This window comes from Thunnus albacares, chromosome 2, assembly GCF_914725855.1.
Source record: "Thunnus albacares chromosome 2, fThuAlb1.1, whole genome shotgun sequence".
Taxonomy (NCBI): domain Eukaryota; kingdom Metazoa; phylum Chordata; class Actinopteri; order Scombriformes; family Scombridae; genus Thunnus; species Thunnus albacares.
The window spans coordinates 27652403-27669137 of record NC_058107.1 but is presented as its reverse complement, the minus strand read 5'-3'; the positions used below and the strand labels follow the sequence as shown (position 1 = coordinate 27669137).

The 16735-nt window shown below is 42.1% G+C and overlaps 1 protein-coding gene across 4 annotated transcripts in view; it reads right to left on the bottom strand.

The window, feature by feature from the left end:
• The window catches only part of LOC122999418 (rho guanine nucleotide exchange factor 28-like), a 40357-nt gene that overhangs the window by 12723 nt on the left and 10899 nt on the right, over positions 1-16735 (bottom strand). Inside the window, exons 9-18 of one of the 4 annotated variants that reach the window (XM_044376305.1) lie at positions 16506-16581; positions 15008-15054; positions 14186-14258; positions 5356-5477; positions 4781-5160; positions 3852-4026; positions 3256-3367; positions 1925-1967; positions 934-1023; positions 196-319 (exon numbers count right to left, since the gene is read on the bottom strand). In XM_044376305.1, coding sequence (XP_044232240.1) covers positions 196-319; positions 934-1023; positions 1925-1967; positions 3256-3367; positions 3852-4026; positions 4781-5160; positions 5356-5477; positions 14186-14258; positions 15008-15054; positions 16506-16581 — 1242 coding nt within the window. Of the gene's footprint in view, positions 1-195; positions 320-933; positions 1024-1924; positions 1968-3255; positions 3368-3851; positions 4027-4780; positions 5161-5355; positions 5478-10694; positions 10932-14185; positions 14259-15007; positions 15055-16505; positions 16582-16735 lie in introns of those variants that run through there. The other 3 variants (XM_044376315.1, XM_044376326.1, XM_044376335.1) reach the window with 3 other exon arrangements.

Here is a 16735-nt window from a genome sequence, read left to right as displayed (position 1 = left end):
TGACACGGCCTGTCTGAGAGGTGGTAAACCTTTTACAGCATTACTTTGGGGTGGAAGGCCTTTCAGCTCTGTTTTTTTTTTTTTTAATGAGGTTCTACTTTAGACTTTTTTCAATCACACTTTGCACATGTGGTAAAATCGTAGCCTGCAGAAATGTTATTTTCCACTGAGGCAAAAGCCGATGAGCTTCCTCACCTTGGTTTTGTTGCGTGTGCTGGACATCCTGCTCTTAAGGAAGCTGAATGTCCGGCTGACTTTGTACTTCTCTGACTCGACCTTAGATGGGATTATGTATTTATCCCACTCCTCATCCTCGATCCTGTTTCAGTGGGAAAATTTCAGTCAGTAGTCATCACAAACCATCACATCATTGGCCTGTTGAAGATTGCGACACTCAAGACCAACATGCACACCCTTTATAGAAGTAATTGCTATAATTAGTACTTTTAATATACTAAGACAAAATGAGTAATCTGAGACTTTGGTGTCATGCTGAAATGAAAGAATGTCCAGACAGTCTTCCAGGACCCCTGGTCTACAGACTATTACTCTTAACAACATGCTTGGCATGCTTGGAAATCACTATGGACTCTAGTGGATGCTATTTATAGTATGACCTTGGCAAAATGCAATTAATAACATGTCAACTTTTTACAGCAACTTAAGGTAGTAACATTAGACAATCTAGGTGAAAGGCAACAATGACAGAATGTAAAGAAGAAAAACACATGCAACATCACATCAAACCTATACTCTGACCCGATATTAAACGTGTTAATATAATCTACCTCTGAGGATTCATAAATCACCAAAAACAGCTGCAAAGAATCGATGTGGTTAATGGATGAGTAGGGGGGGAATGGTTGTGCGGCGGTGTTAGAATGGGTTAAGCCACACATGCATGGTTGTGAGGCCGTTTTGGTGAAAACATACTCTTTGAGGAACTCTGTGAGGGTGAGGTGTTGAAGTGACGCACTGCTCTCCTCTTCTGCTGACTGGGCCCGCTTACGGAAACCCAAAACCCTGTGTGGATATAACACACCTCAGACCAAGCTGTTGTTTTTTGGCTCATCAGGAGACTCCAGATGTTAATAATATCTGTCATCTATTATTAGAGTAAAAAACACTGTGAGTATGGATGATGACTACAGGTTTTACATGTAGATAGTCACACGGGTGTCTCTGCTAAATACTGCTTTAGAAAAAACATATAAAATATTACAACACTGGATGGATACTGATACTGTGAGGGACTAAAATGATTGGTGAGTCTGTTCAGGCTGGTGTTGTGAATACTGCAGTATTAATATGATCTAATACAATAACTTAATGATCTGTTATGATAATCTAATTGCCTTATAAGATCCTCTAACATGTTTCCTCTGTTAGCAATGCATGGTTATTAGCGAACACAATGTATGAGAGCATGATGGATTTATGAAGCAATGAAATGAAATAAACTGTGAAATGAATATGCATTGCGGCATGTAAGAAATGAGAACATAGTAAGGAAAAAATGGCATATAGGAGCATTGTAAAGTTCACCAGTTGAAATGTTTACAACACATAATCATGAATTCAGTATCAGTGACGTGCTCTGAAAACAAGCTAGATGTTTCTGAGGTCTGAAGTCAAGGAATGGCGTGAGTCTTGCTGTTTACTCAGGGTAATTTTGAGGTTGCAATCAGAGCATATTCTGGCCCCAGCCTTGCAACAGGAAGTATGTCACATCCTGCCCAGTTAGACCCCAACCACAGGTTTAACTCCGAAGACACAAACGCACACATGCAGACCCATCTGAGCCAATCTCTAACCGCTGGTCAACACTGATGTCTCAAAAGGGAGGAAGTCTGTTTTAGCATATGAGCAAGTCCCTGTGCAGTTGAGTGGATCTTGCCTGAGAAAAATAATACACTGGTTTTACCTCTTTTCTCTGGGAGTCTCAGTCAGGCTGAATGCTCTCTGCTCTGTAATGTAGAGTCACAGGGAAAGGCAAATGAGTAGCCAGAAATAAATATGGCATTGAAGTTAAAGACTTTATTACAGATTCTCAGTGAATCAGCCAAGAGGGTTAAAAACAATCACCCCCAATCAGATTTGAGTCAGAAGTAAATACAAGAAGCACTGGAAAAGTCTTGATGCAGCAAACCCTTACAGAGAAAGACCAAACACAGCACAGGAGTTTTGCTTTGAAAAAACAGTTGACAGCAGAAATGGAAAATCAAAACCAAGAGGGAACAAAACATGTACCCAAACTGAAGCAAAACAGAACCCCCACAGTAGAAACTCCTCCTTAAGATGATCTAAGAGTTCCTTAGAGAGCATTTTTCCAAAGCCTGAGGATGTTTAAAAATGCACAGTCTCAAATATTCAGACCTCTACTTGTAGGTCATTATATAATGTAATTCAGTATTTTGGATGCCTATTGTTTTATTACTAAGAAAGAAAACATTTGGCATTGAGCTTTGGAGAAAATCTGCTCTTGATCACCCAGCAATTCAAAATAATAATGGACATATTCTTCTCTGAGACGGTGGTTTGGGCATTGTCATTATGGGTGCTGCACTCACAACCAAAAACTAAATCTTACCACAGATATAGGGCTGCACAATTTGGGCTACAATGAGAAAATTATTGTTTTGCCGATCATTGTACAGCAAAATGATTTTTTGCCCAACTTAATCGTGACTTATTCAATTATTTGAATCCAGTTTTTCCATCTTGTATCAATGTGCTTAATATTCTACATTGCAGTGAGTCATGAAATGCTTTAATACACCACATATGACAGTGCAGTTATACCAATTTAATTGCGCAGCTTTTGATAATCACCAGCTTGCCCCGTGGTTCACCAAAAAGAGCAGAGAGAGGCGTTGTCATTCACCGAACAGCAGCTTTTACATTGCTTCTTGACACTGCTCTTGTACTTACTAACTTGGTTGAGACGAGAGAGGGATTTAGAGAGAGATAAAGCTTGAAGTAGAGAGCGACCGCTGCTGCTGAATGCACCATCTACACAGGATAAAGTATGGCCTTAATGCTGTGCACTAACACACACACACACACACACACACACAAGTAGTGTTGCTGTATCATAGCAGAGCTCACACTAAACATACATATACTTTATAGAGGTTCCATTGATTTATGGCACTTGTCTGGTCTTCTCCCTGGTAGACATGTGGCACATGTGTCCACTCAGGCGGCCCCTGAAAACAGAAAGGTCACAGGGCAAAGGGGTCAAAGTTCACTGACCTTCTGCCAGGTCAGTGATGGTTGCATCTCGGTTTAGCAGCGGGCGTGACGGCTTCGCCTTGGGGGAGGAGTAGGAGTAGGAGCGCAGACGAACCTCGGCTTCCTCTGGGTTCTGGTTGAGAGCAGGAACAGATCAGACAGAGCAGCAAGCAAAAGTTTGCAGGTTCAATCCTGCGAACAAGAAACTTGGAGAGCGACAGATTGCTGCAGGGATGACAAATCCACTCAATATGTCTGACCTTTCATTCACAGCATTGAGCTGTTGACAGTCTGGGCTTAAAAACTAATGTCTGGCAGGTTATGTGTTCAGGAGATTTACTTTGCATTTAGTGTATACATGTGTTTTTAGTACTTTATTGTGCGAGCAAGGCACTTAACACCACATCAGAAGTGCATTCTTTGGAGTTTAAAATCAAACTATTGTCTGCCCTATGTAAAAAAAATTCTATGCTTTATCAAACAGGCAATCAGTTGACATAACTTTCTTTCAATTTCTTGTTTGAGAACAAAGAGGTGGCAGAATCAGGAGAGGATTCTACATGCATTAAAAACATCTTTTCTCAATATTTAATACAACGTGTTTAATGAGGGTGTACCTTGGTGGGTTTGTGCGTGCTGTCGGAGTGTGTGCGGTTAAATTCTGGGGAAGTGTCGAAAGAGTCCCTCTCCTCTCCTGAGCTGGAGCACAGGATGGACTGCTGCTTTAAAGACGAGCAGGGGTAGGAATGTCCCAATATGTCCTCTTCTCCACTGTCACACTCAAGACTGGGACTATTTCCACACAAACACAGATGCAAACACACATATGACAAGGTTATGAGCCTTCAGTATGCTGATACTGTACTGAGTCATGTTATTACGCATTACAGCTATAGACAAACTATTCAGATTTCTGTCATTAACCAGCTCAAACTACTCTTAATATAAAAAAATCAACAATATGACACCTCCAACTGGTTGAAGGCTCAATTAAGGAAATTGAGGATAGATTTAAATCTATCTAAACTCCTGCACACTCCAAGATAATGTGCTGACTCTGTTTCCATGATGACCTACAGCATTTTGTACAGAGAAGTGCAGATGACCTCCATGATCTAAAAAAATCGTCATGGACAGTCATCATGGCTAAATCCGGGCTATAACCAGGTTTTAAACCATGTAGCCTTTTGGCTTCTGACCTAATACAGGAGATCCTGCAGCACTGAGGAAACTGGAAGGAATGTACAGAGAAACCTCAGTACACAAACAGCTCAATTGTGTCCAGGCTTCCTGTCACTTTCCGCACTTTCAGTGACTACAATCACTGTACTAAATATCAAATAATGCTTTTTCTGTAATTCCAAACAGGTGACACTTGGTACTGTACATTGGCATGAGTTAGCCATTCTCTCACTTTCTTTGGATCAAATTAACATAAAAACTAAACTAGTTGAGAGCCAGTCACATTAGAAGTTCTACAATTCTACAACACATGTTGCTTGCCTTTGATTATGAATTTGAAAATTAACAGCAATTTTTGTCCTACCTCAGGCCCCGCGGCAAGCTGCATCCTCTGCGATTCAGCGAAGGAGAGACTGTAAGGCAGGACTGTGTCTGCCGCCTCTGTCCTCCCTCGAACAAACGGAAAGCGGAAGCCAGGGGGGAGGAAGGAAAAATTGGGGAGGAAGCAAAAGGAGAGGAGGTAGAAGGGGAGACGTGAGGGGATGGCTCCTTGTGATTCTCCTGGCTGAAGCCTTGGATTCTCCTCTCCCCATTCTGGGGCGAGGGTGGGTACCGGTTCTTGGGCCAGCTCCCTGAGTTAGGGGGTGTCATGGAGAAAGTGTCCCAACATGGGCTGCCAACATGCGGCGAAGGGCTCACCTCCTTCTCCCCCGGAGAGCGGTATTTAATGTCAGCGTCATCTACCTGAAGCAGAAAAATAAAAAGTGAGGGCAATGAGAAGGAACCTTTCAAGCGACCAATTTGTCACTCCTGTAATGAAACATTGTCTTGTCTTTTTTTTGATTCAATGTTATGAAATATAAAGCTGATATACATCGTATATTTCCACTCACAAAACAGAGAGAGAGGATATAATTTCTAATTTTCAGCCCAACTCACCTGGTCCACCAGCATGGCGTTGGCATAGACTCTGTCTTTGCCATGGATCATTGCTGACAGTCTGGCAGCTGCAGCCAGAGTCGGTGACGAGGCCTGACTCTCCCTTATGGACTGGCTTTTCTCTACAGAGAAGGAGGGAACCACAGGGAGAGAGAGAGAGAGGGGGGGGATTTTTCAATATCACATTTGGTTTCCACAGAAACACAGAATAACTTCTCACAAACACAGGAAGTGACATAGACATCCTGGGCAGTTGCATGTCATTGTTCAGGACCAGTAGTCTCTGCATGAGTGTATGTGTGTGTATGTGTGTGTGTGTGTCAGTCTGAATGGCTCTTTGCACACACGTGAATGGGTGTGCATGGAGTTGTGAGCGGGCATCTGTAGGCATGTTTCTTCCAAACCCTGCCTTCAATACAGCGGCAAGTGGAAATAAGTCCCGGTGAGCACACAGTAGCATTGAGAGGGACCCTTTCAACACAGTGGAGTCACTGTGAGCAGAAGCCTGGTTTCGCTGTTAAACAGGGGAAAACACTCCTGCTCTCAAAACACACACACAGCTCCCTCTGGGATGTGCTCTGTACAAAACACAGCTTCTCCACAACACAATTTCTAAGAAAGTATTTCAGGCATAAGCGAGTAAAGAACTTACATACACAAAGAGGCTGTGGGAGAACGTTAGCAGTCACAGCACTCACAACAACGAACCTTTATGTGACACAGTGAAGGAGGTTAATTTAAAAAAAAAACATGAGCTTACACTACAAAACTTACACTAATAATACTGATACTTACTACTAATATACACAAATTTCACTTTAATAAAATTGTACAAATTTAAAGGAAAGTATGAAAAATAATATTAAAATGAACAAAATCCCAATATAAAAGTATAAGTGGGCAGTTTTTAAAGTCAAGGTCATGGCAAATTAAAGGAAAAAACATTATAAAGTGTCTTAGTGAGGTGTTGAGCCACCACAAGCCTCCAGAACAGCTTCAGTGTGCCTTGGCTTATATTTTACGAGTCTCTGGTACACCAGTTTTCAGAGAGACATTTCCTCATTTGGTATTTTGGTGATGGTTGAGAACATTATCTGACACTTAGCTCTTCCACAAGGTTCAAATATGGTAACTGCAAAGGCCATAGCATATGAGTCACATAATTCTAATACTCATCAAACTATTCAGTGACCTCATGTGCACTGTACAGAAGCATCTGCATTCAGTATGCTTCTCTACTCATTTAGAGAAGATTTTCTTTCAATTTGTCACCTGTCTAATATATGTCAATGTACAGTCTATTGGCATATATGGGTATGTACTGTATATACAATATGTATACATTCATATAGTACTTAAATTGAAATATCAATTTGAATGATATTGTGTCACAGAAGGGACATTTAATCAAAACGTTTCAGTAATATCACTAACTTCATTGTCACCGCTCAAGTTTCCATTTTTATGGTTATGGTTATTTCATCTGTAAACTGGCATAAATGAATACTAAAAATTTCAGTTTTAGGATGTTGGTAATGGACACTGATGGATCCAAACCCCAGCTTGCCTCTTGATCACCCAGCAATTCTTGCCTGTTTTCAAGATTATGTGAAATTCCTGAACTTGTCTCTGTTGAGCGTTACGGTAAATACCATTGGTTGAGTTTTCTGCCTGTTTTTTTTTCCCAATCCCAGCACCACACTCACACGAAACCTTTGTGTTATATCTGCAACCTTTGTACTTAATCGTATAAAACTCATTAACTTGGTACGCTAACAAAATCTTACTAATCAAATAAACGTTAGCAAAATGACTGCTGCAGTATTCTGGTTTACTTTCACTTCCTACTTTTTCTAAAGTGGAGTATCTCTGTTTCTTCGACTGTGAGTTACCAATATTTAAAGCTCACCATCGATCTGTAAGACACACAGGATTAAGAAAACTGCACCCCCAAATAACAAGGAAATTCAGTTTACCCCAAACTGCTCCAGTGGAGCTTCTAAGCAACCAAACAGAAATAGATTGTGGTTACATTCAGCTGCTCACACAACTGCATTATGTACTGTACGTGAAGTGCAGCATTGAGGCAGAGATTTCACATTCTGTGAAGCATTCACTGAGAAAAAAAAAAAGAATCTCTAACCACATTAACAACCGGTAGTAACAGTACAGTGCTCTATCACACTAACCAGAAGCGGCAGCCTCATTAGCTCAGTTATATTATTATGTTCCTAATCACAAGTCTCACCTTACACCAGACAAGCCATGCTCGCAATGATGCCAGTAGTGCAAAAACGTGTCTTTGGCACTGCTGTTTCCACCTAAACTCCTCAAGCAGATATCAAACCAAGACTCAACAGTCTTCTTTAAAAAACAAATCCATAGTTTATTCATGTTTCCAAGCTGCCAGCACCGCAGAGTAGAAGAAGAGAAGTTCAGCAGTTGTAGCAGAGAATAAATCAGACCAACAATTGGCTGTGCTTCCTGTAGGCGGTGAGTCCAATAAATCTGAGGCAACAGGGAGTCAAGCAGACACTGATGAGGACACCAGATGATTTCTGTTCCATCCACATCAGATGTAAAGGAATAGACTCAAGTTGAACCACTGCATGATATACAGAGGCCACTCCGCATCAAAATGTACTGTAAGTAACCACAACCTGGAATTATCAGAAAATGGCTAACCATAAGAGCTACAACCTGTTCTTCTGTTGTTAAAACACTTATGGAGTATCATTATATACTGTAATATATGAACCTGAATCCAGATACATAATACCTACACAAAGTGATGTTAGACCTATGGCGGGATTAGTTTTAATCCAACATCAAATCTAGTAAGGGTCAGATCCTGGATGTGGGTCAAACCACTGTTTGAAAGCAGATACTGTTTCATATAAACCCACTTCAGGAACTTGACAGACAGGCCTAATAGTTCAGGTTCTGGGCCAGGTCCAAAGCCACAGCTGGCTGCCACGGGCCCGATCGTTCACACACCTCTGACCCATAAACACTGCCTCAGTGAACATTACTGTCAGGCTCTGTGATCTGTGTTTAACATTAGTTAACCAGGGGAATAACAGAGAAGCAGGGAGTTCATATTACTAACATGTTAGAGCTGCACAAAATCCATTTTTCTGCTGGAGAGACTGTCTTTATTGCTGAGACAGTGAGTGCTGTCTGCAAGGTTGCCATTTCAAAGAAGGTATTAAGGAATGCAGAGCAGTGTGTGGGGCTATTTGTATAGGATTTTGCTCACAGAAGGTATATTTGGAGTGATGTGATATTCAGAGCATGTCCCAGAGTGAGAGCCAACCCTATACAGTAGCAGAGCCTGGAGCAGGAGCAGAGAGAAAAAGAGAGAGCTAGAACTCTTAAAGAGACTCAGACAAAGGCAGTAGTCAGTGCCAGGTTTCCAGACCAGGGCAGTTAAACACAGAGAGTGACCCTTCAACCCGTGCACACCCCTGGGAGAGAGAGAGATCGAGGGAGGCAGGATGGAAAGGGGGAGGCAGGGCTGTCACAAGGGCTCTTTCTCAAGGTTCGCTTTCTTTGAAAAGCTGCTGGGGAACTTAAATGGCAAAACAAAAAAAAAAGTTCAAGATAAACAGAATCATAACTGTTAATTGTGTAAACACCTAGGCTCGTTTATTATGAGTGTGAAAAACATTATTTGTCCATGCTGTCCTCTTCACTTTTTAAGCACCGCACCAAACAACTGTCACTTTGAAGAGAGCTGGGAGAAATTAGGAGCAGAGTAAAATAACAAGCTGCAGTCTAAAAAAGGAGTGAAATAATCAAAACAGAGGGTGTTATTACCTTATAAAAGCGGAGAGATAATTATTTGACTTCAGTGCTCATGGAGGGCCGTTTAAATCATTAAAACAATTGTCCACCAAAATCCACAAACCCACTCTGAGTTCTGACACCTGCGGTCGAACGTCCCAGTCCAAGCATCACATTGTGTGTTCCCGTTGTGTTTACATTTCGGTGCGTCATCCGGCCCGAGAGATCCAGGAAAAGGTAAACCCTGAGCGACCAGCGATCAGCCCTCGGAGTGAAGAAATAAACTTGCGGCTCCACACACCTGAAATCACATTTAACTTGGTGCAGGTGCATTGTTACACCAGAGCGGTTTCAACTTCACATTCTGACTTTGAAAAATTGGGCATTATGAAATCCACTTGGAGGATATTTGGTCAATTTGAAAAGTTTATATGGTGGAATTCTTTCTGCTCTTCAGCCGAACAGCACAGACAGGCAGTGTGTATAAAACTTGCCGATGTCAATCACAATTACCAAGCAATAACATGGATAATCTTTCGGAGGTTTATGGTGAAAGATGAGGAAAAGACCACTGGAGTTGAGCCATGACACAGACATGGCAGTAACTTGATCTTCCTCTATGTCTGCCTCTCTCTTTTTCTTTCTTCCTAGTCACTGTTTTGCACACAAAGCAATAAACAGTTGAATCACCCTGGTTTAACTCTGCACTATTTTAAGCAGTGAGTTTAGCCCTCCCATGACTAATGATGAATAAACAAACTTGTATGCCAAGTTTAAGCACCAGGATTAACTTGGTTTTGGTTCAATTTCTAGTGAATTGACAATAAACTGTGGCAAGCGCTGCACTTAAACTCCAATTACACTTCAGTGACAGCTCAACAAAAAAACTGCTTATGATCGTCAACTGCAGGTGCCTGAGCGCAGGTATATGAAGACAAACTTCAGGCCTTTCCTTTTGCACATCAAGGACCCCAGCAGTCACGTGAGGCCACGACTCCTCAGCGGGGTTCATTCATGCAAACAACAGTGTGATCTGAAAATGTCGAAAGCCCCAAACCACTCAGTCAGCCTAGAGTGGACATCTGACATTCCCCAACATACTGTCAGCTATCAGGTTACATCACTGGCAAACACGCAGTTACCTCACTCTGATTGACTCCATGCTGCAGTGGATGCCTGTGAGTATGAATGTGTAATGGGAACAGTCTAAATTTAACCTTACTGTTCCACAGCGAACAGTGAAATGTGTCTGCCATGAGGGCAGTTCGCAGTAAAGTCTTCCATTTGCCATCTGTAACATGATGTAGCTGTAAGGAGATAGAAAAACTACATGTATACAAATCAGCAGCATTCGCTCTGAAATTAATCTCCATTCATCTTATGTCTGTCAAACACTGCATGAGTCAACACACCGGTAACACTAACATGTATTCTTAAGGATATTTGTGAAATGAAAAGTGACCTAGCTGACATTCATGGCAACTCATTTGACTGTAACTATGAATGTGACAGATAGATTTACACATCTACTGTATCAGTTACTATAGTGTTACCTTTTTTGCCCGTCTTCCTGCGCATCCTCATCCTCGGAAAAGAGGGCCAGGAGTAGTTGAAAGGAGAGTCCGAGTCAGAATCCATGATTTACTGTATTCAAGAAAATCTTAATCCAAGTAGCTCAAGGTATATAAAGAAATGCCTCAGTTTACATCCATTCCCCCATGGCTGAACAGACTCCGGGCTAGTTGTAGCGTCCTTCTTCCAGAGCCCCGCTGTAGACACACTGACACTTCAGGAGTGAGCCAGCATGTTCCCCCTGTCTCCCCCAAACCACCCCTCCCCCTAAAAGCCTCCCCTTCCCCCTCCACAACTCTGAACCAACTGTCCGACAGAGCCAGGACCGACCTCGATCTTCTCTTTCTGCTTTCTTTTCTATAGTTTATCTACAGTATCGCTTTTTCCTCTCTTTCTGACTGCTTTTCTCAATCTGTGCCAACTCTGGATCTCTCCGTCTTCCTCTGTCTCAGTCAGTCACTCATCTACCACACACACAGTATGGAGGGAGAGGGGGGAGAGATCAACACATGCTGACAGGGGCAGGGGGAGGAGGGTATTGACGGCCGGAAAGAGTGACTGAAGGAGGGAGAGAAACAGAGAGAGACAAAGTCAAACATAGGAGTGACTTCAGAACCCACAGCGAAGACAAACACGAGGGCAGACAGCTTAGCGGAGGTGAGTCTCACACACGGGAGAAATCATTAACCCTGTGAGTTCATCATTGTCTCGGAGATATCCCAGGATGTGGAGCTACACACTCCACACACTTCGAGGTACAAGCCATTCACCTCAAATATGCATGATGCCACGTCTGAGGAGAGTCCTTCGCAATCACTCCATTTTCTCTCCGTCTCTGTCTCCATATTTTAGCATGTCAAAGCCAAGCTGAGTCCGGGGGGGAAAGGGGTTTTGGAGCATGGAGGGGGAGCAGACTGCCAGGTCAGCAGCCTCACCATGGAGACAGCAGTGAGAGCCGCTGCTGTTTTCTTCTTCACTCTCCATGTCGTCCCCCCTCTCACTCCCCCCCCCACACCCCCACCCTTTTCCTCCTCTTGCCAACTTGCAGGAGTACAGTGCTCCATTTGCAGCGGCAAGAATACAAGTAAGTTTGAGTAAGGGTGGCAGAAGAAAGACAATGTGCTAGTGAAGGGGATTTTAAGAGACAACAGCACTCTGGAAAGAGGCCAAACGTAGGTTTATGAAAGCACATAAATGAAGGAATGTGACAGAAAAAGAGGATGAGAAGGGTTTTGTATGCAGAATGTATGCAGAGGTGGGAAAAAGACGGACACTGCCACTATAGAAAGTAGTTAAAGAAGTTTCTGTGTGTGTGTGTGTGTGTGTGTGTGAGGTTGTGTATGTGTGTGAGGAGGGGAGGCGGAGGGGGTGGGGGTTGGCACTGTACTGGTGAACATTAATGCTGCCTTTGTGGGGTCTGTGTGAGGTTTAATCCTTTTTTTCCGTTCTCCAATTAGATCCCTCAGCCGGGGTCGGAGACTCTTGTTAGCGTTCCTGGCGTTACACTCATCGTCTGTTGTCACAGAGCCAAACTATCCATATCATAAATCCCTTTCTCCTGCTTTCTATTCCCCCCATTACACACACACACCATTCTCACACTGCTCCACTCTCTTTTCCCTGGGGATCTCAACAAGCTGCTGGAAAACTACATTCAGCAAAGCCCTGGCAACCCCCATTCAGCCACAAACAGCCCCCCCACCCCACACACACACACACACACTATACCCCTTGCCTCCCTCAGAACACTCTTCCACACTGCATTCTCCCTCTCAAACACACATACACACACACACACACACACACATCAACCTCCATCCTTTCTTCAGCTGTGGAGAGCGGAGACCCTCAGGATGAAGTGTCATTTGCTGTTTGTTCACTAAACTCACATTAAAATGCTGACCTGGGAGGATGGGACTGGTGGGGGCATGGGTGCATGGGCCTGTCTGTTTGTGTGTGTATGTAGGTATTTGGGGGCAAGTGTGTGTTTTGGGTGGGGTATTTGAATTTTGGGGGCATTAAGAGGGCAAAGGTGGGGGAAAAAGGCAGATGGATGGAGGACAAGAGAGAGAAACTGTCTTTTTTTTCTGACAAATTCTTAATTATTGTACTTAAATCTTGTCCAACTCGCTTTGGCCATTCTGTATTTGATAATGGTCATGATGCCAATAAAGAAAGTTTAAATTTTAGACAGTGGAAGAGCTGACATCAAGAGGACAGGGGGAACATGACAGCTACACTCAAAATTCCTCATCCCTTGCTGAAGGTCTGGCTACAGAAGTTCTGTCTGTCTATTTCATGACGCATTGGCTCAAGTCAAGTGGCCATATTGTATGTGATAAACACAGGCTGGAATCATAATATATGCTCCACTAGTTTTCTGTAATGCTCAACAGCTTTGGAATGTCTAATGAGGAATCTGAATGTCCTCAAGGGTCAAATATGCAGTTTAATCCCGGAAGAATTACGTGTACAAAATCTGAGTCATTTTCATTCTGAGCTATTGTTTTATTTAAACATGTCATTGAGGGGAAACTTGAAGAAAGCAGCAATCAAGTGACCAATGCTATTTGTCTGAACCACAAAAGCCGTTTGAAGGGATCAATCGAGGTCACAGGCAGGCTCTTCAAAGACTTACATAGAAAATGTGAAAATCCTCAAACAGCCAACAAATACACCCACACACACACAGACACACACACACACACGCATAGTAGAAAACAGCTAAACCATATAGCATGGAAAACAACACCAGCCACAGGCAGTTAAGATTGCAGATATCTATTGCCAAGTGTTATAAAGCCTGAAGCCTCAGCTTGTAACCACAGCATTCTTACACTGAGGCATCAGTCTGCTCTCCAGCAATACAAGCCAATTATTAACCCGCAGGATGTTCCCACTCTCAAATCCTTCCCTTCCCGTCTAGAAGCAGATCACAATGAAGCCACCTTCAGCCACCTCGTTAGGATTCATTTTCGCAATCACAGTTAGCGGGAATAGGGTGACTCAGGATTAGCGAAAGGAGTGTTGCCTGTATGTCATATTAAAAAGATTCCTTCTGATTGCCATAATTAGGGTAAACGCAGAGCGACAAGCCCCCAAAAAGCCCCAGAGGAGGGAGGTAAGACAGGCAAGGGGACTGAAATGTGATCCTACAGTCAGTGGGGAAGGTAGACTGGTCATACTGGAGGATTAGAGTTGAATTTGAAGTTCTGTTCAGGAAAGGAAATGTTTCCTGCTGTTGGACTCACTTAATGATTGGAAGCTACTTGGATAACTTCCTATGACTATAATACCACCTAAAACAACAATGATCAGTTTCTCTCTACACAAAACATGATCCACAGCTGAGGCACCACATGCTCTAAAATTAAAGCCATATTCAGAAAGAGCAGCTCTTTTGAAACAGGACTTCCAAGAAGGTGCTTGGTGTGAAGTTTAAAGGATTGTTAAAAATAAAATAACCATTTACCAGAGTCAGACTGCGATGGCTCGTCCACTTGGTCCTCCTCGTTCAAACAAAACATCAGCGGCTCCTCATAGTCCTGAGCAGAGAAACAGGGAAGCTTTCACTAAACAGCACACACATTTCCACAGTGAGACTTTCCCATCAGGTTACAAGCATACCAAGAAAACCAAAAAACAAGTAGAGTAAAGTACAAAAACATAAGTGTCTGCTGGGTGCTTAGGTGTGTGACAGAGTAAAATCAATTAGGTAACCATCTGTAGCACACATAACAGGTCCACTAGGATGACCAGAGCACGCCACACCTCTCAAAACATGAAACACACACTTGACCACTCACAAAGTAGGTCATTCAGCAACCTGTGCCAGGTGGCGGCTCCAACACCTTAACAATGAGAGTTAAACAATGTGGAGTATTGAGGGCCAGCGAAGGAGGGAGAAGTCAGTGCCTTGTTCTAGCCAGGAGTGAAGTTTGGCCACTGGCTGATGCAGATGTTCATGGAGGCTGAACAGAACTTTTAGACATTTAGAAATTTAAAATTAAATATCCAGAACACCTGCTGCTACAAAATACAGTAGATGATGGCACTAAATGAGTTATATGTTTTTGAAGGAAAGCAACTTATGTTCATACTTGATTAAATTAATCCACTTTGTGAAAGAAGTTTTCCAATACATTCACAACTTTACTCTACTTTAAAATGCATCATAACAAACAAAAGATATGGGTACAAAAGATATTCTGATCATATTTCAAAGTACAGTTTTTAAGCTCTGTGTATGTGAAATCATATGAGAAAACACATTGTCCTTCCCTCAGATACTCACATTTTCTTCTGCAGCAGAATTTTCTCCATTCATATCAGGATACAGTCCTGAAAGAAGTGAGAACATACTCAGACGCAGCCATTAAACTTCAAAAGAGACTCAAGCAAGCACAGATTCAGGTTTTTAATGATGTATGTACTCTGTTAGGTCTTATTTTTGTTTTCTTTTCATAACCTGAGGGTATATTTACCGTGTGGCCTTGATCTCCTTTCATTTTCTCCTTTCATTGTTCATTTAACTACCATGTGTATTTCAGATCAAAGGACACAGTGTATGATCGCTTACCAGAAACAAGGCAGCGACACACAGAAATGAGTGTTTGGGTGGGTTTGATATGCAGCCTGGGGTCACGTATAAATATAAAGGCAGGAAATGTAGGAGAGGGAAGTAGTAGCGACCCATAAAGGTTATATAGGTTGGGAGCGAAAATCAGAGACAAGAATAAATTACATGAAAAGAGGAAGAGAAAGAGAAAGCAAAAGCTGAGAACAGAGAGGATGTAATGTATGAGAGATTGCTAAACAACACCTGACAATAGTCTTTTTGTGCGTCAGCAGGATACCATGAAACACATTCACTGGAGTCTGATATACTGATGCCAGCTGGCTCTAAAGTTTCCTTACAGCAAAGGGGAGCGAGACAGAGAGAAAGAGAGAGAGAGAGAGAGGTAGAAGGGACAATCTTGTAAAAGAGAGTGTGATCATCCACACTTCAATCTGCTCACTTGTCTTTTTTTGAGGTACAGTTTGATTGTTTAGAGTACTTATAAACAGGGCTGCAATCAATGATTATTTCCATCAGTGATGAATCCATTGATTATCCATTGTTTTACATAATTTTCAGGAGCCAAAGGTGACGTCTCCAAATAGCTTCTTATGTCCACAAAACAGCTCAAAAGCCTTTTTTTAATGTCCAAACAACAAAAGTATCAAAAAGCTGGAACAAGCAAATATTTAGCATTTATGCTTGATGAATGAACAATTAATCAATCAACAAATCTCTCATTAAATAATTTCCTGTTGATTGACTAATCTATTATTGACTGCATGAATAGCTTCAGCACTGCTTATAGCCTGGTGCAATTTTCACACCATATAAATGCAGTTATTTGTGCATTTAAACTTCAAGCGTTCTATGGAAGAAATGTTTGGTTGCTTATTATCATATGAAATTCTGGCACTTTATTGTTATTTAAATTTAAATAATCCTAATTCATCCACTGGGATCATTTAGGTTCAACTTCTCTTTTCTCTCCACCTCCTTTTTGTTTTTTTCAACAGACTTGCAGTACCCTAACACCCCACATGAGGGCAGTCCATTTCTATCACTATTTTAGCCAGATTCAAATCACTGTATCTGGCCTCATAAACCACCAGAGCAAAAATGGCAGACCATTGCTACATCAAAGAAAGTAGTTAAGACTGGATGGTTTAGTAAAAACAAGCCTCCACAATCCCACAATCCCACAAAGCACCCAGATTAGGGAAGAGTATGATACCGTTCTCTGCAGGATCATCCACTAGTTGTTCCTTCCCTAAGATGGTCTCCACTCGTTCCCTCCTTAGTGCTTTGATCTGAGAGAGAAAAGATCATGTTTAAGTAAGAAAATAAAGTAAACTTAACTATATTGTTGGTGGGGGATGGACTATTTTTGACTCCACACTTAGTTACTTTACAATTATATTTACACAATTCCACCTAGCTTTATTTTACTGGCATTTTGAGGTC